General features: G+C 38.3%; 1 protein-coding gene and 1 long non-coding RNA gene across 2 annotated transcripts; both read right to left on the bottom strand.

Moving 5' to 3' along the window:
• Positions 1-7,984: 7,984 nt before the first annotated feature.
• Positions 7,985-9,575, bottom strand: LOC114881647 (putative nuclease HARBI1). Its single transcript, XM_046286862.1, is given in 5 exon segments — positions 7,985-8,285; positions 8,375-8,583; positions 8,650-8,759; positions 8,842-9,028; positions 9,109-9,575. Coding segments are annotated over 5 exon segments (1,116 nt in total). The 5' UTR covers positions 9,418-9,575.
• Positions 9,576-22,032: 12,457 nt separating this feature from the next.
• LOC123988031 lies at positions 22,033-22,890 on the bottom strand. Its single transcript, XR_006829604.1, has 4 exons — positions 22,634-22,890; positions 22,462-22,537; positions 22,140-22,360; positions 22,033-22,072 (listed from the first exon to the last, which is right to left on the bottom strand). It is a non-coding gene; the product is annotated as an uncharacterized LOC123988031 (long non-coding RNA).
• Positions 22,891-25,898: the final 3,008 nt, after the last annotated feature.

Raw genomic sequence — 25,898 nt, 5'->3', positions numbered from 1 at the left:
ACTCTGCTATAATTGTTTCGACTTGTGGTTCCAGTACTTTTTTCCTTCGTACCTGAAATCAAACGATTCACACACCGCGCACGTGCTTTTCCCTTAACACTTGTAACCCGAAATTTGTAAAAGTTGCATGAACGTCAATTAGCCTTAGCAGGGTAGTATACATATATAGTCTGTATACAATACAGAATTATGCAAATGCTGTTTTGAATAACGAATATTCGCGCGATATTTTAGCGGGAATTTTTATAATGAAGAATTATTCGTTATTCGAAATAAAATTTACCAACTTCCGAACTCAATGGATTCGATACTATGTTTTATAAACGCATCAAGATAAAGGAGTTACTTATACGTTACAACAAATAGCTGGGTATTATGAAAAATTATGTACAAAAAAAGAAGTGGTTGGCAAATAAATTCACGAATTGTGTGTGTACGTTTTCTTAAGCAAAATTATTTCATAGATTCGAAAAAGGAACAAGAATAATACAAAAATATGAATTCCTTAAGGCAAAGATTACAAAGAAGAAATCACATAAAGGCACGAATTTAGTTGTCAATTTAATACTTGGAAGATATAAATTAATTTTGTTTGTACTTTGTAAAGCGTTTTTAATTTTGAGTTAGGGAAATGAAGATGAGATAGGGAAACTTACTTTGCAATACTTATAGAAAACTTATAGAAGTTTTTCTTTCACAGGGAGTAGGTACAGTATTCATACTCTGCGAAGCATTAACAAAGGCTATGTATACAGCAATATGGTGCAAGATAAAAGAATTAGCTCCAATGCTTCATAAGAATTTAAAATTTACAATGACGGATTATGAAACTGCAGCGATGGTTACATTGGAGCAACAGTTTCCTTCGAGCATTGTAAAGGGCTGCTGGTTTCACTATAATCAGGTTTATATAATTTTATAGAGAATAAATTTATTACTCATACAAAAATACAGTTTTTAACGAATTATACGTTCTAAACGCTTTATTACGAAAATGGCGCCATTTAGGTCTCGCAGATGCACCAACTAAAGTATTGTCAATGGCAATGACTTTAGCCTTAGTTTCTACAGATCTTTTTGAACAAGGTTTTCTTGAAATTGAACGTGAAGCAGCTTCTTTTATTTCTGAGTATGTTGCAATTAAAATTTTTATTGAATATATACGATCCACATGGCTACCAAAAGCAGAAGAAGTTTCAGTAAACGATTGCCCCATGAGAACAAATAACATAACAGAATATTATAATAATATTGTTTTATTGAAAATGGGAAAAAGCAAAAAGAACATATGGGTATTTTTGGGTAATTCTTTTGTTATTTTTATTTTGTTTGTTTCTTACCATTTTTGTATAAACGAAATGAAAAAATGATTTCTCAAACCTTACAGAAAAATTAGAACAACTAATAATGGATGAAGAAATTAAAATAAAAAGATTAAATGAAGGACAATGTGTACGTCGTAAAAGCAACAAAAAAACTATAAAATAAAAGGATTGAAACAATACAGAAACATCTTGCTAATAGAAGATCTTTCCTGCATCAGTTGTTGTAAATACCTAGGTTTCTTAAACTACATTTAATTGAAATTACATTTCATGATACTTATTACTATATAATTGTAATGTTCTAAAAAATATTTAAATTTAGAAAATACAAATTAGACTTTTATGTAAAATAATATGCATATACTGCTTTTTAGGTTAACCCTGACAGAATTTTTATTATCGGTTTATAAAGGGAATAAGATATTGATATATGGAGATTATGAAGGTAAAGTATGAAAGTTATTGTTACTGCAGAAAAGTACTTGAGTACATCTCGAAATGTTAATAACCTAATCACGTGGAACCGACTGAAACTGTGCATAATGGGGGTTCTCACGAAAACTAGAAGCGATTTTTCTCATTATTTGTTGAAGCTGTAAAATTTTCAGCACTTTAATTATATGTATATGTTATTACGGGCAAATGTATACACTATAAATTAATACTTAAAATTTCTTTCATTATACAATATTACTTCAAAATCGATTTCTGTTATAGAAAATGAAATCATTGATAATGTTGCGCCTGATCATGCATCGTTACTAAACTTCGAGAGGCACAACAATAAAAATCAAAGTAAGTTAATATAAAATATATTTTATAAAAAAAGATTTAATTAAAACTTTATTACCATTGATAAACCTATATCTTCAGTAACTCTTTTTAGATTTTCCAGAAACATCCCAAGACAGTACGGCTCATTCAATGAATTTAATTGTAAGCAATGAAAATGAAGAAGAAATAAAAAAACGAAACAACCAAGAAGTAGAAGACAAAGGTACAATTTAAGTAGATTAAACTTATTATTATTTAATGTTATTTACATAGATGTAACTTAATGGTAGAAAAAAAACTTATTTTACTGAATTGATTTTTTTTTACAGAAAATCTGAGTGGAAAAATAAATGAAGAATTATTACGCAAAAAATCTAAAGCCACAAACTTAAATGTTAGTACTTATGAGTCACGTATAATATTAGAAAGATTCAATATATAATAATAATGGGTAAAATGATGACGCAAAAACATGTACAATATAAAAGAAGTGTACAAAAAACGATACAAATGATCCAGAAAAGTCCTACGGAATGTTATGATTCGCGCTTTTGAGGAGCGTTCTCCAACCTTACACATATTTAACAACAAACTTAACTTCATATATTTTCCGGTATCATGAAACTAAAAAAAGTATAAAGTCAAAAGTCAAAGTCAAAGTAAAAAAACAGAGAAAGATACAAAAACAAAGTCATAAGCAAAATCAAAAACATAATAAAAAATCAAATCCTAACTTGGTAAATCATAAATTCTACTGAAGGTCTTAACTTTTAGATAAATATTTAACAAGACTAAAACATAAATAAAACTAGACTTCGCTAATGTAACGACCCAGAGTGAGTACGTCACTGCACCGACTTGTAGGGAGAGCGGTTCCCTTAGAAGGCGACTCGTATTCTGTGTGTTAAGGATTTTAGGTTCGTGTGGTGTGCGGTTAAGGAGTGAAATCCAAACACTAATGTGCTAGAAACTGAATGAAAATACGTTTATTCAAGAATAAAAGGTAAGTGAATATTGAAATATAATACAAAATCGCTAGTATCACAATAAGTGCGGCTAGAAATAGGAATACAGTAAGAAATTATAATTAGTTCGCCCTAGATTGGGAATACAATTAGAAATATGTAATTAGTAATCAATATATGTAAGTAGAAATTAATAATCGTAAAAATTGATAGCGCTAACGCAAACGCGGCATGGTCTTCTTATACAGTCAACACTCTGTTTGTTTTCAACAATAATTATGGAAACTAAACTCCAGAGGTTTGTGCTAGACCATTGGAATCAAGTTAACCCTTCCTACAGGTCGCAATCGGTTTCTGGTTATACCAGAGCCGTGTTAAACGCAGGCCGTTCAAGGAGCTCCGCTCCTCGCTAGCTAGCTCTTTACACTTGAGTGTTGGCTTAGCGTAACACCTGTGTAACACGTTGCGCACCGCGAATAGGAGGTCCACTGATCCGTAGTCCTGCACGCCACCAGTGGAATAGTAGAAATTAGCTATAGCTCGCGCTCTATCGCTGCCTAGACAGTTCAGCGCAAGCTCTTCTCTACTAATCAGAGTGTTGTCTGTTTCAGACCGAGGTCTGAGAAGATCTGCAATGAAACCGTGCGGAACGCCTCTATTTATACTCAGATTTTGCTGAGTCGGCACCTTTTTTCCGCATAGAGTTCTTGGGGTAGCTGGGTTTTTCCCGTCACGTGGTGGTCCAGCATCCCCACTCTAGAATACTACCCCACCGTATGGTTACTGGGGTTGCGCTCGCGCGTGCGCGGTCGGACGTCGATAATTTATCGGTAAACTGTTTTACCGTCCGACTCATCGACTAAACCTTTATCGATCAATTCAACAAACTCGGTTATCGACGAAAAATGAAAATGTTTATTACAAAAATTTATACATATTAACAATAAAATAAAATAGAACACCTTGTATGAAACATAAAAATTAATCAGAATAAAGCGAATGAAAATAAAAAGACATTGCTCTTGATTATCGGGTCGTTACACTAAGCTAAACTAAAGTAAACTTTTGTTTTGGTTTTTACCATTGATTAGCCTTAACTTTAACTTAAATTATACTTTGTATTTTCAGTCTTCTCTGTTGCTTGGTCCTCTCTCTTACTTTCTTTCCTTCCCTCTCAGGTCCCTATCATTCCTAGTGTTAAAGTAAATACAGAAGTTATCTATAATCTCACTGGAATTAGTTCAGGAAAAGTACTTACTTGTGGTGAAATTAACACTCAAGTTCGTAATGTCAATGTAAAATTCCAACTTGTTCAAGATGACTTTCCTATCGCCGAAGTAGGAATTTTAGGGATGCCATTTTTTAGAAAATCAGAATGTGATATTGACATTTGAGATTTGAAGAAGATAAGCCAAATAGTCTTCAGCTTGATGATGAATTATTCCTTCTCTCGTCATCTTCTTTTAAATTACCTCCTCGCACGATAACGCTCAGAACAATCCCAGTAAAGAACCTGAAATTAAAGAAGGATTGTTCGATAATCCGCTCAGCCATGATGGCGCTCACGGTCGATCGATTTATCGATCGGGAGTTGCCCATCTAGGTAACGCGTGAGCAGGGGTCTTCTCGCCGGCTCGCGCGCAACGCCGCCATTATTGATCAACGATCACCACAGCAAACCACGTGTTCACTAGTTCTGATCAGTTAAGTGTGCTCAAGTGCAAATCATCGCTCAAAATTCGATCATCGACGCTCAAACCGACCTCAGGAATCAGCAGCTATCGTGCAAAGCCGCAGGATTGCGAAAGGTACCGATCATTTACAATAAATTCATTGAACACGTGAGCCGCCAACCACGTGTCGATCACGCACGAGATCACGGGCACCATCACAGCAGCGGGCCGAATTAATAGAATTAACGGCGCTTACAAGCTCGCTGCTTGCAAATTGTAAGAGCATTGCGCATGTAACACCACGCAGGTGACAGAGAAACTCAATAATCGATGTGTTTCAATCTATGTAAAATCATGCTTCACGACGAATCATTGTAATTGAAACTCATTCAGCCGGTTCATTTTCTCACGTGTAAAATTCAAAGCTGATCATCGCAACGATCACACATTTGTATTGTTTGCTCACACTAATTGTCAGATCAGCGTGTTCATTTCATTTTAGAATTGACTCAAATAAATCAATTTGTGAAACCCGAACCAGTAAGTGTAAAATTCTTTCCCAGCGCAATCCACCAGGATTTCCATCATTCCTGAACAAGCATATATTAGGAAAATAATAATGGAATCAGGTGTATATATAGGAGAGGCTTTGGTTATTCAGCAAAACGGGTTTGCAAAAATTTTTGCAATTAATCCAATTCCAAATAATGTTGAAGTAACAATATCACCAGTTGAATTAGAAGCATTTACTGAAAGCTTATCTTTACCTCGTTCATCTATTGATTTAAAGGAAGATCGAGCGAAAATTGAGGTTCAAAGGTTAGTTAAAATAGTCGAACTTCTTGGGCCGTATTCAGAGTCGCGACTTAAGTGAGGACTTAAGACGTTCTTTACAAAGATCGTCTTATTCGAATAAGCAATGCTTAAGTCGCTATGTATTCAGAGTCGGAGAATAAGACCGACTTAGTTAAGAAAACGATGAATAAGCTTTGCTTAGTAAAGTCCGTGGTTAAGCAATGCTTATTTGACGTTCGGCTATTTCCGTCGATTTTCTACTGTAACAACCAATGAAAATGATTCTTGAAAATGTAGCATTATTTCTTACTTGGTGACGCGGTTTTTGAATTGAATTCAAATAATTGAGCGAACGGCGACAAACATGTTGCCATTGTTTTTATATTTCATTCGATATGTTAGTGACGGCATATTTTGGAGCCTTGTCCAAAGCAATTAGCCAGGCGCTATTGTGCTTTCGTACCATTTATGATAGGGACCAGTGCTGGTGGCCAGGTATCAGGTACCAGGTATCAAAAGACTGTTCATACGAATGTAGAATGCGTAGAAAAGGCAAGCAGCCCGACACTGTATTGCTAAAAATATGGACTTTTTCGGAGTGGGGAAGGCATTGCCTTTTGGTAAGAAGACTGTGATGAACCCCACGGCACTTACCGTACAGCCGTACATACGAAAGGAACTCTGTTAACAATGGCTACTGTAAAGACACATTTCACCGATGTCGAGAAAAGTGCATTTGTAGCAATACTGAAAAAGTTCGCGCATATTATCGAAAACAAAAAAAGTGACAGCAACACATTAAGACAAAAAGAAGAAGCGTGGCAGGAAGTCACGCAGCAATATAATATGTCGGCTGTGATTTCATGCAAGGTTTGTAGAATAAACGATATTATTACGTGAAACTATTATCGCTATTTGTAATTTGGAACGCACTGTGTGCGCTCGTATTCTGGGATACCCTATAATATACATTTTATTTTTCAGAGGAATACTGTACAACTTAAGAAGATATGGAGTAATATGAAAGCTGCGCAACGAAGCGCGATCATGAGGGAAAGGCAATCCCGAATGGCAACAGGGGGAGGATCGGCAGAACCGGCAGCCGAAATAAACCTAGAAATAGCGGAAATCGTGCCATCGTTAATGCAGAATGCACCAAGCATATTATCTTCCAATTACACGGAGGAAGAGTTGGCGAACAGACGCTTAGCTATATTTCATGGAGTATACATTTTGGACGCTGTTGAACTAGATGATAATCCAATTTGTATAAATACGAGTCAGGGAAGTACAAACGTTACACCGGAAGGTACTGATGAGGGCCGTGAAGAAGAAAACTGTAATCGGTCCCTACAAAGTAAAAATGTAGAAATTGATCAAATCGTGGACAGCGCGCTGCAGCGAAAACCGCAGAAAGCAGCCACTTCCACCGCTCCAAAGACGGATTATGATGAGAGGAGGTTGAAATACGAGCGAATAAGACGCACTATGAAGAGTGAGGAAGAATTGGCAGATCTGAAATTGCGGCACGAGCAACGAAAAAATGAATTGGAAATCGAATTTTTAAAAACAAAATATGATTTCGAAATCCGTGCCGTAGCCGCAGCAGCAGAGAAAGCTGAATTTGAATTAAAAGAACGGAAAGGTAATAAACATTAAGAACAATCTTTTTAATAATTCATTTATATAAAATTTTCTAATTTTCTAATACGTTTTAATTTCAGCCTTCTCTCATCATAATCCGTCTTTGGAGCGGCGGAAGTGATTGGTCTTCGACGCTGCGATCCACGGTTTGATCAATTTCATCCTTTTGGTATTCTGGGGAACGATTACCAATATCACAATGACCTTCTTCATGGCCCTCATCATTAATTTCCGTTGTAATGTTTGTACTTTTCTGACTGGTGTTTATACAAATTAGATTATCATCCACTTCAACATCGTCCAAAATGTATTCCTCATGGAATATGGCATCACGTTTGTTCGCAAACTCTTCCTCTGTATAATTAGAGGATAAAATACTTAGCGCATTCTGCATTAACGATGGCACGATCTCTGCTATTTCTGGGTTGATTTCTGCCAATCGAGATTGTCTTTCCCTCATTATCGCGCGTCGTTGCGCAGCTTTCATGTTACTCCACATCTTTTTAAGTTTATAATCATCATTAGAATTATTTATGTTTTATTATTATGAATTGAATAAAAAAAGAATTTATAATAACAAATTACTGCTTTATTTTTCCACATCCCATCTCCGTACCGATTCAAAATATATCGTCGAAATCTCCCTAAGGTATACGTTGTGATAGGACTGAGGATGAGGGTATTTTAATAAATAAATTAAATCAATTTGAGCCGAAAGAATAACAATCATTTATTGGCTTGATAGACACAATAAGGGGAAAAAGCCTTACGGCATAAAAAACTCCTTATTACATTACATTGCAAGTACTTAATTAAACATACGGGCAATGAGTGCTTCACGTGTAGCAAATCCATCAACGCCATTATCATTTTCCATGTTTCCCAATAATGCTTCTCCATCTTCATTTTCGATTTCAATTTCATCTTCTTGAACAAGAGTGTCACTGAAAATGAGGGCTAAATTGTGCAACACAGCACATGCAACTACCGTTGTTGTGGAACATAATAGCTTCGTTGTTAGACCCCTTGACAGACATGGAAAACGGCGCTTCCAAACACCGAACGTTCTCTCTACTATTTGTCGGGTCCTGATCTGGATTTCATTGTACCTGTGTCGATCAAACCATTTAATGTTAATTTGTGCATCAATCAGTCGAGTAAACAAGTAAAGAAACAAGTAAAACAGTATCAGTATTACCTTATTTCTTCTTCAGTCTGGGGATTCCGCAGGGGTGTCATAAGAAAAGGCAGACATGGATATCCACCATCTCCGACAAGGATTCCATCTAATTCTCCTGTCACATATCGCATGTGTAATCGGGATGTACGAAAAATTCTGCTATCATGAGCACTGCCAGGCCACTCTGGTACGATATCCAAAAATTCCATACAAGGACCCACGACAACCTGCATTTATATTAATATAGTTCATTTCAATGAATATTGGGTAAAATAAATAACTTAATGACATACCTGAACATTCAATGAAAAATATCCTTTTCTATTCTGGTACATTTCTTCCATGTTGTTGAATCTGGATGCTGTTAATCTAATGTGGGTGCAATCAATAGCGCCATCCACACCTGGTAAATCAATTACATTGTATACGTATGTATGTATGTATATGTGCATATAGAAAAAGTTATAATGATATAAAATCCACACCTGGTAAACCAATAGCTCCGTTTCCGTGTCCCAGATTATTGAATAAGCTGCGATTTTAAATGGAATTGTCCGGATCCCTGGGAAACTTAATATACTCCGTCATCAGACTGCCTATTAGTGAACGCACCCTAAATACTATGCGGGAGACTGTGGGCTGAGAAACATTCATCGTGTCTCCCAGAATAAGCTACAATTACAGTACATATATAGATAATCTTTATTTTTTTCTTTTAGGAGTAGTGATACTGATATATTTACATGACTTACTTGAAAACTTGCAGTAGCATAATACCGCAAACAAATTAAGAGCTGCATCGCAGGAGGGATCGGTAAACCACGATTATTACTTTTATGTAGCCCTGCTTCAATTTTAGACAAAATTCCATTTAAAACAGAGTCTTTCGTGAAACGGTAGCGTCTACGGAATTCTTCCTCGTCAAAACAATCAAACGGATCACTCCCGTCTCGAATGTATCGCCTTGATATTTCTGGATGTTCATTCTGGAAATCCTCAATGTCCTCAATGTCCTCAATGTCTTCAATGTCCTCGATATCATCGATATCCTCGAAGTTCATTTTGTATTTAATCAAAATAAATTGTTTAATACACCACAATAACACCTTCAAACGCGTGCTTAAGTCCTCAATATCGTCGACTTAAAAATCTAACCTCAATAAAGCCAAATAAGAACTCGTTTTCTACAAATAAGGCGGACTTATTCGACTATGAATTCATAAGAGCTTAAGACGGTATTAAGCATCGACTGTGAATGTACACCGATAAGCATTTACTTTTGAAAGCAAATGTTTAAGCTCAGATTTAAGACGTTGCTTATTCGGCGACTGTGAATCTAGCCGACGTCTTAAGCACGTGTTTAAGCCCAGCTTAGAAATAAGTTGCGGCTGTGAATACCGCCCCTTGAGTTGGATGATCTAGGAAATTCAATTACTATGAATTAGTTTTATTTCACCATAGGCAAATATAACCTAAAATCTTACGAAACGGAATTCACTAAATTTCTTGACAATTGTACTAGATAATATTAATTACATGTAATCCGACAATATATTGTGCCAGTTACAATTCCTTTTCTTGATAATCTCGAATACTTCAAAATTGTCTAACGAAACACGGAGATAGGTTTTGTTATGTTCCTGTCGAAACCGAGAGTGTTTGCTTTCTCAAACTGTCAGCTATCCGCTAGGCCAACGACCCGATGATGTCGTCTCTGTCAGTCATAGACAGGCGACGTCATCGGTACAACAATCTCGCCAGGTGATCGACAACTTAGTAACGACAATTTCCAAAAGAGTCGACTTTCGAGAACTTTAAAACATCTAGTAACTGGAATCTGTAAATATTACAGGGATGTCACATTACAAAATGCTGGTTGTGTTTTATAGTTTGACATATGTTAGGTTATATGTATATAAATTACGAATTTTCCAATCGAATATTATCAAAGTGTCAAAAGAAGCAGTGGATTCCAAAGCATAAAATTAGTATTTTTGGAATTTACGTGTTAAATACTGTTGATGAGATCGGGTCGCAGAATAAATATATATAGATGTGAATTTAGATTAATAGATTTAATATCATAATAGCATAATAATGGCATACAATCGGTATTTTTGGATTCTACACATCAGATACTACTGAAGTGTCGAAAAAGGTTAAGAATTTAACGTCTCTTAAAATGAAATTCAACCAATGCTCGTAAAAAGGTGCCTGAATTGTTATGTCTATAATGTTAATAATGTTATTACAATAATAATAGTGTGTCCAATATAAAAAAGGAGCATTCTTGAAAATGCGTGTTTTTTTTCAGATTTTATTATTCCATTATGTCATCTGTGTAGCAACTTATCTACCATGATAAGCACCTTTCCTCGTTCAATAAATGAAAAGTACTCCAGATTATCTGTGAAATAAAATGTTGTTAACGTACTACATTGTTGGACTACCATTAATTAATATTATCTAGTATAATTGTTCAAGATAATTTCATGAATGACATTGTAGAATATCTCAGATTATATTTACCAATAATGATATGACTGACGCTCTTTTCCAACGTTCTGTCTATAAGTCTTCTTTGACAAGATTCTTTCCAAACGTTTTAATATCATTTCAGATTCGACTTAGCAATGGAATATTTCAATACAACTGTTCTATTCGTTTGTGACAAATTCAAGATTTGTAAACAATACAAGCACTATAAAATAGATAAAAGTGAATAGTGAAATAGAAACTCACTTACAAATGATTTTTTTTATAAATTGTTACTTGGTAAAACTATTTATTTGAAAGTAGAAGGAAACAGCGTGAATTGTAACTTAAATATTATATTAAGGAAATACTATATTAAGGAAATTAGAATAGGAAATTAAAGTTTAAGGGATTCATCTATTTCTATTAAACTATTTATTTGAAATATGCTGGTATTACATTGTTTTTAAAGTCTGTAACGTGCAAGACAAACTTATCTAATTTAATACTGCTCTTGCATGAATAATTTCTCCACTGTATCTATTTAATACTTCTACTCCATAATATCTCTGTTGCAATTTTCTCCTCCGTGTCTGATCAAACGCTGAAAATAAAGGAAACGAAATCATTATATATTGCTACATTATACTCAACAACATTCATTTGGAATAAAAAATGTATTGAAAAAGATAAGATTTAATATTTCTTTTATCTTAAACATACTTCCAGATATATCATGCGAGAAAGTAATTGCATCTACTTACAAAGTACGTTTTTGTTATTTGCCCTAGTATTTCATTCCACACTGTTTAATTTCTTTAATGGATCTATTCGACTTTTCTACTCCATAATATTTTCGTTGTAAGTTCCTCATCAATGCGTGAATAAATGCTGAAAATAAAGAAAAAGAAATTGAAGTTTATTTTTGTTAAGGCAGGATTATGGGTGTGAAGCGGGTGAAAGTTACTTGCACTTTTAAACACCTTTGCAGTTTGCAAGGAAAAGATATATTTCAATATATAAGAATGCTTAGTATTAGATACACGCGGCATGTGCTCTTCTCGTACTTATAAAACAAAATCGAAACGCCTTCCCGCGCGCGCTCCGCCACTCGTGGCGACCCCCGAGGCACGAAGGCAGCCGAGAACGCCCGACTCGTTCGCCAGAAATGCGCCGAACTCAGCTCATCTCAATACTACCGCCGTTCAAGCGTTTCTCGCGAATCATCGTCATGTTTAATTTGAAACATAGATTTTTGAAGCGGTCCCGCGGCAGCGCTTTTGTAAATATATCCGCGCGTTGACTCTCGGACGGAACGTACTCGACTTTAATTTGTCCCTCGTTTACCTTTTCGCGGATGAAATGGAAAAGCACATCTATATGTGTTGTTCTCTTGTGAAATACTGGATTTCTAACTAGTTGAATTGCGCTTTGGTTGTCGACATATAGAATCGTTTCCTTATCACAGGGACATCCGATATCCGATAGCAACCTCCTTATCCAGACTACTTCTCGCGCAGCCGTTGACGCAGCCACATATTCGGCTTCCGTTGTACTTAACGTCACCAGTCGCTGTCGCTGCGACGACCACGTGACGGCTCCACCCGCGAGACAGAAGACATATCCTATTGTGGACCTTCGCGTTTCGATATCTCCAGCGTAGTCAGCGTCTGAAAACCCTATTAATATTGCTTCGCTACCGCCGCTTTCGTACTTGATTCCATAATCAATCGTTCCTTGGAGGTACGCGAATATCCGCTTTACTGATCGCCAGTGTGTCTCATTATGATTGCCCAGATATTTGCTTACCGAATTTACCGCGAACGCAATATCCGGTCTTGATACGGCCGCCAAGAAAACTAACGACCCGACTGCCTCGCGATAAGGTTGGGAGCAGTGCGGCGTGCGGATCCGCTGGCACACTCACGGCTTTCGCGTCTGCCATTCCGAATTTATTAATTATCTTTCGCATGTACGCGCTCTGATGAATCGTTAGCGTTTTGCGCCCCTTATCGCGTTCTATCTGCAACCCGACGAATACATTTGAGTTCTCGACCGTTATTTTGAACGTTTCACTTAGTCGCTGAATTATTATCTTAAGAGTCTCTACATTGTTCGAAGCAACCAGACCGTCGTCAACAAACAGCGCCAAGTACACTACATCGTCCTTAATTTTTCCGATGAACACGCACCTATCTGCTTCACACTCTTTTAGATTGTACTTGTTCAGAAATTTCGTGAATTTCAGATTCCAGCACCTTGGAGCCTGTTTGAGGCCATAGAGGGACTTCTCGAGCTTGCACGCGACGTTCCTGGGATCTTCCTTCACCTTCAGCCTCTTCAGGATTTCCATGAATATCGTCTCTTCTAACTCTCCGTACAGGAATGCAGTTTGAACGTCAAACTGCGCTACCTCGAGATTTTTCGCAGCAATTGTCGCCAGCAGCACTCTCAGTGAGTCGTATCTCACTACTGGAGAGAACGTTTCTCCGAAGTCGATACCCTCTCTTTGTAGGAAACCTCTCGCACACAGTCGTGCCTTGAACCGATGCGACTTCCCGTCTGCATTCGTCTTCACTCGAAACACCCATTTCGAATCGATCAGCCTCATTTCTGGTGTTCTTTTCACGAGTTTCCACGTTTTATTTTCCTCGTGTGCTTTGAACTCATTTTGAATAGCACCCGCCCACTGCGTGGCTTCAGTGCTATTCATTACCTCTTCATACGTCATCGGTTCAATACACTCGGCAACGTTTGCATTGTGCCGGTACCTGCTTGGAGTTTGAATTTTGGAGCGATCCCGCAGAACTCTTTGACCGTTTCGCACTGGCACGTTCCCTTGTTCCCCGGCGTCGCTGCTGTCTTCTTCTACTCGTTCCGCGTTGTCGCTGTTGTCCCCTTCGGCATCAGTTGCGTTCCCGTTCTCGTACTCGTTCTCATCTTTCGAGCGTGGAAAGATCACCTCATTTTCCTTTTGCTTCCTTTCTGCTTTCGCAAACGGCACTCCAACTTGTTAGTTAAACACGACATTACGGGCTATGCTGACCTTTCGCGATTGCGGGTCATACACCCGGTATTTCGTCGATTCTCCTGTATACCCGACGAAAATCTGCTTGCACGCTCGCGCGTCGAATTTTTGCGTGAATTGTTTGGGGGTATGCACATACACATCCGAACCGAAGATTCGTAAATGCTTTAGATTTGGAGCTTTCCCAGTCCAGGCTTCGTATGGCGTCACCGCACCACTCGTCCACACGGTTCGGTTTAAAACATAAACAGCATGCTTCTGCCCACAGGCTCAGCGGCAGGTTATTCGCGATTATCATTGTGCGCGCACTTTGAACTATTGTTCGATTGTCGCGTTCTGCTTTGCCGTTTTGTTCCGGGTTGTACGGTGCCGTCGCCTCTCGCTGGATTCCACATTTTCCGAGGTAGTTCGCTCATCTCCTTGTTATAGAACTCCCGACCGTTATCCGAGCGCAGCGTTTTCATTTTCCGCCCGAACTTGTTTTCGATCATCTTCTCGAAGATCTTGAATTTTTTGTACACCTCGGATTTGTTCTTCATGAAGTACACGTGTCTATAGCCGGTCGCTTCATCCTTGAAGGTTAGGAAGTACCTCGATCCTCCGACCGAGTTTGTTGACATCGGTCCGCAGACATCCGAGTGCATCTTTTCCCCGGGTTTGATTCTGTTGTCACGCTCCAATTTCTTATTAAACGACAGTCTGTGCAGTTTCCCCATTTGACACGGTTCACAGAAAAGGTCATTTTTGTCCGTGATTGACACTCCACTCACTAGCGCGCGCTTTCCGACGTGTCCCAGTCGCTCGTGCCACACGGTTAGATTCGTCGTGGCTATGTTCGCTTCTTCGGAGCTTCCTTCTTTCGCGACCTGGAAGAACATGCGATACACGTCGTTGTTTTGCTTCATGCCTGTCGCGAGCACCTCACCATTGTTCACCACTTCGACACGATTATTTTTAAATTGCACTCCGAGTCCCATTTTTGTGCACACTCCGACGGAGAATAAGTTTTTTCGCAATTTCGGAACATGCAACACTTTCTCGATTCGCGCGTCGTACCACACACCGTCGATAAGTCTTTTAATTCGCACCGTGCCTTCGCCAGCGACACTGCAGGTCTGATCATCACCCAGTGATATTGTAGCGCCAGTGTTGTCCTTCTTGTAGTCGGTAAGCCAGTCACGTCGGTAAGTTAGGTGTCTCGACGCGCCACTGTCGATCAGCCAGACCTCGCTTTGGTCGGCCGCCATTACATGGCTCTGTGTCCACAGCACACGAGCGTTTCTGGCGTGCTTCAAATCCTTCGTAGCCGAACCGTCTCTACTACAAATGCGTAGTCGCGGGGTTTTTCGCCATCGTTTGATTTTTCCCCGTCACCGGACTTTCTGCCATCATCACGCGGCTTCCTTTTGTTTCGACACTGCTTTGCGAAATGTCCCATCCTTTGGCACTTGTAGCACTGTGGTCCCTTTTTATTTTTCGCCTTTTTGTTCTCGATGTTTTTCGCACCTTGCGGACGTCGGTTTTTACTTGTCGCAGCCAACGCTTCCGAAGCGTCTTCGTCACTGGTGAGCCTCGCGTCTTCCCTGATCAGTCTTTCTTGCAGATTGTCGAGAGTTTGTCGTTCGGGATTGACACTGTCCCACGCCACTTGCAGCGTGTTAAACCTCGCGGTCAGACTCGCGAGAATCTTTTCCCTGACGTCCTTTAGCTGACTTGCCATGTTCGTTACCTTGGCCACGTGCTGTACCGCCGTATCCGCTTCGTTCATCCGATACACATGAAACCTTTGCAGCAAGCCCAACTTGTTTGTCACAGTCTTTTGCTCGTGAATTAGACACAGTTTGTTCCACATTTCTTTCGCAGAAATGCACGAGAGCACACACACCTGTTGAGCTTCGTCGAGGTTGGAGAGGATTAGATATTTCGCAGTTGCATCGTCCTTCAGGTTTTTCTTTTGCGCGGGCTCGTTTCCGGCAGCCGGCTCCTCCCTCGTGCCGTCCACGATGTCTAGTACATCGTTCATGATGAATAACGCGTTCACTTGAGCTTTCCAGCCCTGGAAATTCGTTCCATCGAAAGGCTTCACACCCTTCACCGTAATTCCGACGGACATCGCGAACCCGATTGTAATACCGGCACTCGAAAGACAATGGCCGACTCGCGTCCCGCGCCACGTGCGTCTATTCCTTTCACAGCGTTCACACAACTTTTCGCAGTTAACCGTGGACTGGGCCCATAACCTGTTAAGGCAGGATTATGGGTGTGAAGCGGGTGAAAGTTACATGCACTTTTAAACACCTTTGCAGTTTGCAAGGAAAAGATATATTTCAATATATAAGAATGCTTAGTATTAGATACACGCGGCATGTGCTCTTCTCATGCTTATAAAACAAAATCGAAACGCCTTCCCGCGCGCGCTCCGCCACTCGTGGCGACCCCCGAGGCATGCAGGCAGCCGAGAACGCCCGACTCGTCTGGTGTACAGCCACGCGCAAAGTGCGCGTGTCTGTACACCCGTCGCCAGAAATGCGCCGAACTCAGCCCATCTCAATAATTTTATTTATTTTAACAATATTTAAGACGATTCAAATGGATTATATTAGAATCACAAATCACGTCTACATACTTCGAAAGCAAGAAAGCGGAATGAAGATGAAGAAGTTTTAAAAACAGAAGAACTAATAAACAAAAGAAATTATACCTAAGGAATCCAACCTTTTTAAAAATAAAACTATATAGAAACTTTTAACTTCACATGATATAAATACTAATTTAAATTTACAATATTCTTTATGTCGACCTAACGTATATATAACCTTTTAAATTAAATCTAACGTTTATTTCAAGACTCCCACTTTGGGTTGTGTAACCTCATTATTTGTGGTCCGAGCTTTCTCTACTTGAAAGGCACGAGGAGGAAAGGCAGGTCTATGAGTGTAGAGAGAGGTAGATAGGAAGAGGCGGTCGAGCCTCGATGTCGTCTCTAAACGTGCAGCTTACACGGGATGCTTCGATAATAAGTAGGTCAATATTTCTTTTTCGTTTATGCCGCGACAATAACAAGGCTGTTCGCAAGGTCGGCCGCGTATAAGAAGTCCCGAAATTCCTTCCTAGGTCGAATACACGTGATCAACGGAGCAATACGTAAACATCTCATCAGTCGTTTCTATTGAATTTAAATAGTACAATGCGCGAACGGTTAACGTTCGCGGAATCCCCCCAAATATTTATGATGGTGCTTCTTCTAACTATATTGTCAAATGGAAGGATCGTTGCGTTGTTCGACCGATAAAGGACGCTCAACCTGAGCGTATCTCACCGGAGTGCACGAAATTGGGTCAGTAGGGTTTTTTGAAGCTACAGGACCGTATTCGACACTGGCAGTGAGACGGTGGCCTCGAGGTACCTGAAGAGAAGAAAGGCACACTTTGAAACGTGTGGATTCCGGCTCTTCGGACTTCTCAACACACCCAAGTAACGATCGTGTTCCACCATGCACTGTTTGGTTTTTCGCGTTGGATCGGACTTCCAAATTGCAGTAAATCCTGCCCGAACTCAGGAGTGAGTGAATAATGGGTTCGAGGGGGTGTAGGCCTGAGAACCCGTTATCACCACTGGCTTTGTTCGTTCGAAACTCGTTGATACAAGAGAGAGAAAAGAGGCACCTGACACTGGGAGGTGAATCTTTCTCCTCAGATCTTCGATTTTACGAGAACCTGGAAGTTATATTCGTTTCGTGGGTAATCCTGGCTAGTTCTCCAGATTGCAGCTAATGCTGCCCGAGCTCGGGGGTGAGTGAATAATGAGTTCAAGGTATCGTGGACCTGAGAACCCGTTATCACCACTGGCTTTACTCGTACGACACTTGTCTGTACACGAAAGGGGAGAGGTACTCCTTTGAAGCTGAGTAGGTCTCGTTTCTCGGACTTTCAAATGTACGTAATCTGGAGAATGTCCCTACTGGCCTCTGATCCCCCGGACATCGGGTTTCCGAATTCCGAATTTATAATTCCAACGTCTAGCAGTGCCGTGGTACAGTTTGGACCACCGACTCCTCAGTTTGAGGCGAGAACAATAATCGCGAATACTAGTCGTTTTACTGAGTACCCGAAAGTCAGTTTGACTCGAATTACGTTCCGTGTTTCGCTAATGTGAATTACGTGATTCTAAACGCGTGTCGCCTAGTCGACCGTAGAGATCAGAGTGATCGCTCATCGATCGACACGCCGGTCCCCAAATTACCTACGTTCTAGTGGGGATAGCACACACGCGCCTAACGAGGTTGTCACTAATTTCCCACTCCTCCAGGGATAAGAGTAGGGGCCTCTGGCGACGTGTGACTCAAATCTTATGTATGTAACCGAAAGGGATATGTACGGTTACAGTTGACATAGGTTCAGGTTCTTCTTGTTTTTTCCTTCCTTCTCCGGGTCTTTAATTATCCTCAGCTCCTCTCATAGATAAATAAATCTTGATTTATTTAAAGGTTTAGTGAGTATATTCGCTACTTGTTTTTCGCTACTAACATACTGCAGTTTGAAAAACTCTTCTTCATAATATTGCCTGTGTTGCGTGTCCGTTCGCGGTAAATAGGAATTTCAAGGGAATTTAGGCGCAGGTAAGGTGATTCGTGGAGCGCGAAGGCGCTCCGCTCGCAAGGCGCGAAAATAAAACAAAATAAATCTGTTTCACAACAATTTATGACTTGAATTTTACTATTTTATTTAAACTGTTTCAAGTTAACGTTTTAAAATGCCTCAGAATTTAGCGTGAGAACAACTTGTCCAATCAAGCGACAAAATCATTCTGCCCGTTCTGCGCTTGGCGGAGGAGATCTTCGCGCGTTGTCCGTCGATGCCCCTTCCTTCGTGGATCCTGGATCCTCCCTCAGGATCATCCCTCGTCCAATGGTGGAGGAGTCCACCCCGTCTCGCGTGGGCCCCTTCTCCTGGCTGTGGTCCACCCTCAGGCGCGTGGAAGTGGAGGCGCTCCGCCAAGACGCTAGAACGTTGCAGCGCACATGTGCTACGAGAAAGCGTGGGACCCAGAGAAAATAGGAAACGACAAGACCTTGTACTTGCCAAGGGCAACTCTTGAGGAAATTTACGACCCTCTTAGAGTGCATGAAAAGACAAGATATCGAAAAGATTTCGTTACTTTTAAGGACCGTTCGTGACTTGGTCGAAAACAACGAATTAGCTATGGTCTACCATAAATTAGTCTTTTAGGTATTTTAGAAGTGAAACTATTCCATTCTCTGGATTTCCGGCCTTCTCCCAGCTCGATCACCCATGTCGAGGGGTTTACAATTTAGGCTTTTGTCTATTTATATAAGTGTACATTCGCGCAGATGGTGTTTGAATTTCGCTCTTGATTTATAATCATCGATACAAAAGATCCTCGCCTGACACTCGAGACATATCGATACTACAGACTATCGATAAATATTCTCATGGCAGTGTCGCCATACCACAAGTAAGTACACAAAGTAAGATTCTGATGTTGATCAGCAGGTATTGCTACAGTGTTGGCTTCTTCTAATCTAAAACGTTTAATTATCTTCCTCGCATATGATTCTTGATTTGCAAAAAGTGAGCTATCCTCAAGTCGTTTAATCTCTATGCCTAAAAGCACATTTAAAGAAGTAATAGTTATTTCAAATTCAACTGCTAAAAAGTCCAAAAGAGCTTTAATTTTTGTTTTATTTGCTGATGCCACTAAACCATCATCTACGTATATTGCTAAGATAATTTTCTCTATGCCTTCACCCTCAACAAAAATACAAGGGTCTGCATTAGTGGCCTGTAGATTAAATTTCTTTAAACAGTCCGTAAATTTCTTATTCCAACACCTTGCTGATTGTTTTAATCCATATAGTGCCTTCTGCAATCTGCACGTCCAGATCCATCGTCACTGCCCTCAGGTTGATGCATATAAATAACTTCTGAAAGATCTCCATTTAGATAAGCAGTATTTACATCAAATTGTGCCAACTCCATATTGCTTGACCCTGCAATTGCTAAAATAGTTCTAATTGATGTAAATTTTACAACAGGACCAAAAGTTTCTCCATAATCTATGCCTGGAATCTGAGTATAACCTTTAGCAACTAATCTTGCTTTAAACCTCCCTTTTTGATTACCGATAGCTGGTTTATACCTGAATACCCAACGATTCTGGAAAATTGAAGCATTCTCTGGCGCATGAACCAGTGTCCAGGTACGATTTCATAAGGAGTTTTTGAACGTATACTACTTGTTCCAGTTCTGTTCAACACATAAACAGCTGTGTGAACAGCTTCCGCCCATAATCTTACGTTCATATTCTTGGCATGGATCATGCTTCGTGCTGCTTCCACCACTGTCCGGTTTTCTCTTTCAATGGTGCCATTTTGTTCAGGACAATACGGAACACTCTTCTCATGGATAATCCCCTTTTTACGTAATACTTCCTCTACTTCTCTATTAACAAATTCAAGACCATTATCTGTACGGATTCTCTTAATTTTAATTCCAGTTTCATTTTCTGTAAAACTTATAAAAGCTTGTAGATGTCGAACAATATCCGTTTTATGTCTCAAAAAACTAACTTTTCTGTAGTGCGAAAAATCATCCTTAATAAGTAGAAAATACCTTGAACCGCCAACACAACAAGACTCCATAGGCCCACAGAGATCAGCATGTATGAGATCACCTGGATTACTAGTACATGTTTGACTTTTGGGAAAAGGCTTACGACTCATTTTCCCTAACATGCATCCTTTACAAAGCCAATCAGATTCATTTTTCACATTAATATTCAATTTCTTCAAAATTGAACGCACGTAGGCAATATTTTGATGAGCAAAACGTTCATGCCACAATCTAACAGTTTCTGTCTTTCCCTGTGAAAAACACAAATATTCTAAATCTTCATCTACACTTTCCTGTGTATAACACCTAAACATCATCTGATATAATTTGCCACTTTGATTTCCCATCGCAAGGACTCTTCCTGATTTCTTCAATAAACATTTTTGACCTTCTGAAGTCATCTCTAAACCTTTGTCAAGTGCTGACGACAAAGAGAATAAATTATATTTCAAATCTGGCACATGTAAAACATCAACCAGATGATTACGCTCCCACTTAATCCCGTTATAAGCTAGAATATCAATCTCTCCCTTTCCATCTGCATAAATCAACTCACCATTTCCTAGTTTTACAGGTACTTGCTCAGTCAAGTTTTTACAATTAACAAACCTCTCGCGCACTGGTGACATGTGCTGACTTGCACCAGAATCTAGAAACCAGGACTCTGAGGTTTCTTCAGTCAACAATGCTGTTACCGCTGTGGTTTCTCCAATGAAAGATGTACCTCTGGAGCTTATTCTATTCTTTACTCCATTGTAATTATTTAAATTTACACGACAATCCTTCTTCCAATGACCTATCTTACCGCATCTGAAACATTTGCTAGGTTGCTTATTTTTCTGTGCTTGTTGTGTTTGTTGATGACTTCTTATTGCTGCTCTATTTCTTATACAAGTCGTAAAAGCACTATGAGATGACTTCTCCTGTGAGTTAATGCGTAGCTCCTCAACACCCAATCTTGAAGTAAGATTAGCAAGCGTTCGTTGATCTTCATTTGTAGACTTCCATGCAGTATTGAAGTGTACATATGCCGGTGGTAATCAGGCCCTCCAAACTCCCGTATTTAATGCTGTAACTAAAATTAGTGTTACGCCTCACTACCAGGATCGCTGGTGTCGCTACAAACACATATAAATGATATCGGTGAGGTACACACACAAGCACATGGTCCCTACATACGTGTGCATGGTCTTACTTATTCAAAACTTTGAAAAATAAAAATAAAGGAAAGGAAAATATTACAACAATATATGTATAGTAATGGAAATATATTAAATTTTTCCTAAAATATAATAAATATATATATATCAATAATAATATACAATAACATGCAATCGAAAATCACGTTCTCCACTCCTCTGGTGCAGTCAGGTTTAACTATAACAACAAAATTATATAATATTATACATACACTTCATGTAAAAAGTATTATTATATATGCTTAGTGTATTAATACCATGTTAATGGTTTTATACATATATTGTATATGTAAACTGAACACTTACAATTTTCCTCTTTTTCTTCTTTTCATTTGCATGCAGGTGTCTTGTTGCTCTATTTTAATAGAGGTAGTCTCTGACACTGTAATAAATATTTTCATTAACAATTATTTACATATGCTATAAAAAGTATACATAAGAGCTATTACCAAGTAAGTTCAGTGTTGGAACTGCTGATGTTGTTAATCTTTTCCTCATGAAGTATTTTTCTTTAAAGTATCTACTACAGATCACTCAGAATTTCTTTGGGTTGTCACATACTTCCACCCACTGTGCCATCCTCTTCTTATCCTTTCTCTCTAAGGGGAAGGAGAACATCCTGCTGTTTTCGTTAATACACCCTCTGATGATGCATAGTTTCTTCCTCTTTCTTTAAAGATACATTTTAATAATTAAAATTAAATATATTACTAAAATAGCAATGTAAACAGTTATGTTTTCAGTAACAATTTTAAAACATTCTGTACTTACTTAATTTCTAGCTTCTCCTCCTGTTACTGCATCTCATCAGCAGAAGTTATTGACAAACCTAAACACCTAGAAAAAACTTTAAAAAATATCTTTTTCAATAATCATAATAGTCATAATAATAATAGCAATAGTAATAATAATAGTAATAATTATAATAACGGAATTCACGAACCTGGAAATTCAATCACCTACGCTGCCACCATCACACCATGTGCAACCATGTGCGCCATATTTCTTTTGTCTCTTTAAATTTTGAAACAATTGAAAAACGCGGCGACAAATTTCGCGGGAACATGACGTCACGATATCTTTAGTTGTGTGTTAAAATCAGTGATACAAGCTATGCATGTAGAGAAGTGACATCAGCGCCTCCTGGTAGTGAGGCGTAAACCTAAAATTTGCATCAAAATCACAAGAGTGGAGCTTGGAGGGCCTGGTGGTAATGTCATTAGAATCTTCGTAATCACCATTTTATCTGAAACAACCTCTCCGAGAGCCTTTAACTTATGTGATAGATCTTCAATCTTAGCTATATGTGTAGCTATATCATCTTTATCATTTTTACCCAAAGAATACCATTGTTGTAAAAGAAAATGTTTTGTAGTTTCACTTTTATTCTCATATACTTCGTGCAATCTATTCCACATTTCTCTGGATGTTTGACAATTTAAAATATGAAGTAATGGTTGTTCACCTACCGTTGTAACGATAATTTTTTGTGCTGTATTGTCAAGCTTCTTCCACAACTTAAGGTTTTTCGCATATGTGGCTCTTGTCTCTGCAGTTGCATCACGGGCTAATTCAGGCTTCACATATGCGCCTGATATAATATCTTCTGCATCACCAGCAGCAATTAAAACTCTGACTTGAAACTTCCAGGTTCCTCAATTTTCCAAGCTTTTAAGTTTTTCAATTTTTCCAAGTTCACCCTCCATTTTGATTTCTATTGCACTATTGCACAAAATGGCCGCCTAATCCCAAAATCAAAATTTCGAAAAAACAGGAAATAATATTTCTTTTAATGAGAATATAATCTCGAGTATCCTGGGCCCATAACCTGAAGTTTATTTTATTTATTTTAACAATATTTAACACGATTCAAATGGATTATATTAGAATCACAATTCAGTAATATTACATTAGATCCAATGTAGATATGGTAGCAATGATATTGTTATTAAATGTAAATTGTTCTGTGGGAATGGATCAGTATATTACATTTTAGACAATGTAGGTATAGTATTAATGATATTGTTGTTAAATGTACATCACAGATCTAATGTAGATATAATAATAATGATATTCTTATTAAATGTACATTGATCTGTGGGAATGGATCAGTATATTACATTTCACCCAAGATAGATATAGTAATAATGATATTGTTATTAAATGTACATTGTTCAGTGGGAATGGATCAGTATATTATATTATATTAAATGTAGATATAGTAATATTGATATTGTTATTAAATGTGCATTGATCTGTGGGAATGGATCAGTATATTACATTTTAACCAATGTAGATATTGTAATCCCACAAAAAGTACATTACATGTAAAAAAATGGTAACGCCAAGTAGTTTAGGCACTATATGGTACATATTTTGTGAATTTTCTAAAAAAGTAATGGATATCATGCAGAACCAGCCAAGTATTGAGTTATATATATTTTGTAAAATATTTATACTTGGCGTTTGGCTGCCTCGTTGCGATTCAACAAAATTTGTTAAACCATAACCAGAGCGCCCTGGATTGGACCTTCCTCTTTCGAACGAACCCTCACCCAGCCCCAAATCTTCTCATATAAGGACGGAAAGTGTATTCCCGTAAACCCCTTTTTAGGCACATTTTTGCCGGTAATGTCACCTGTCTGCATTACCTGCGTCTACCCCCTTAACATGGCTATCGGTTTCTGTGGCCATTCCTCAAGGACACCCCCGATTTCTGATTTTATTCTATATAAAGACTCATAGTGATCACTGTGATCAGCTTGCAAAGAATGGTCAAAATTGATAATCCAGTTTTTGAGTTAAAAAGTCACAAAAATGCCTATCAGTCGTTTAATAGAGGAGCTTCACTCCAATAAAGTCGATAATGTATTCACAGGTTTGGAATAACGTACAACAAATTTTGTTGAATCGCAACGAGGCAGCCAAACGTCAAGTATAAATATTTTAAAAAATATATATAACTCAATACTTGGCTGGTTTTGCATGATATCCATTACTTTTTTAGAAAATTCACAAAATATGTACCATATAGTGCCTAAACTACTTGGCGTTACCTTTTTTTTACATGTAATGTACTTTTTGTGGGATATCACGACGTTTTCAGGGCCACACTGAAATGCATTGTGTATTTGTGCAAGGAGGTGCTCCGCTCATAATGCCTAAACTATAATACTTGGCGTTACCTTTTTTGTACATGTAATGTACTTTTTGTGGGTTAATATTTATTTTTTAAATTACTTTATATGTGTGAAATGTAGTTAGAATTAATCTCTTGAGCATTGAGTGTTATGTACTTTTGTAGCCATTGGATGGTTATCTACGTTACTTCTTTCAAAGAACATCATGTATACATCTTTTGCACCTCTTGGCCACTGTTTCTTATATTGAATTGTGTCATCATCAATGTATACTAACGTCTTTTTTGAATGCTTTATATGTATAGCATGTGTAATGTTTCTTGCCTTTTCTATTACTATCAATATACAATACAGCGCTTGTTGCCCTATATGTATTTTGGGCAACTTGTATGCTTTCTGTATGCGCGGCTACGATGTTAGGTCTTTTAATATCCACAATTTTACCATTTTTATTGTGAAATAGCGGTAATTGTATTATGAAAACATTTTCAGTTGTCGTAATATCATTTTTTGAAAGTATACCCTTCTGTCCACAATGAGTACATACAGCATCATCCACTGTGTTCCATTCCGAATAGGTGTTAATGATATCCTGAAATGTTATTCTTTTTCCTTCCACCTGAGATAAGGGTAGTGTTAAAATTATATTGTCCTCTGTGTTAACAGACGTTTGATGACAACATTTACAACGTATTGTGTGAGTTAACTCATGTTTCACAATCGCTCGGATATCAGTATAACTATTTATAATGCATGTTGTCTAACAGCAAAAGAGTTAAGTATCTGTACATCAATGCCTACGTAAGCTTGGGCTACAGCTCTCATAACATCTGAACTTTTACGTGTCAATAACATTCGGCGCATACTATCACAGCAAACTATACATTGCAATATAACATTAGCATATCCAGAGACGTGGTCAGCATTATGTATACATCAATACTTTAACCGAGACATCTGCATGGATTGTTGTCGCATTATCTGTATCCACTGGTACAAAGAATGGACGAGTTTTGGAAATTGAAGTCCATTGTACATCATGAATTTTCTTTCTTCGTACCGGCTTAC

Source organism: Osmia bicornis, chromosome 8, assembly GCF_907164935.1.
Source record: "Osmia bicornis bicornis chromosome 8, iOsmBic2.1, whole genome shotgun sequence".
NCBI lineage: Eukaryota > Metazoa > Arthropoda > Insecta > Hymenoptera > Megachilidae > Osmia > Osmia bicornis.
This window is presented reverse-complemented; position numbering and strand designations above follow the sequence as displayed.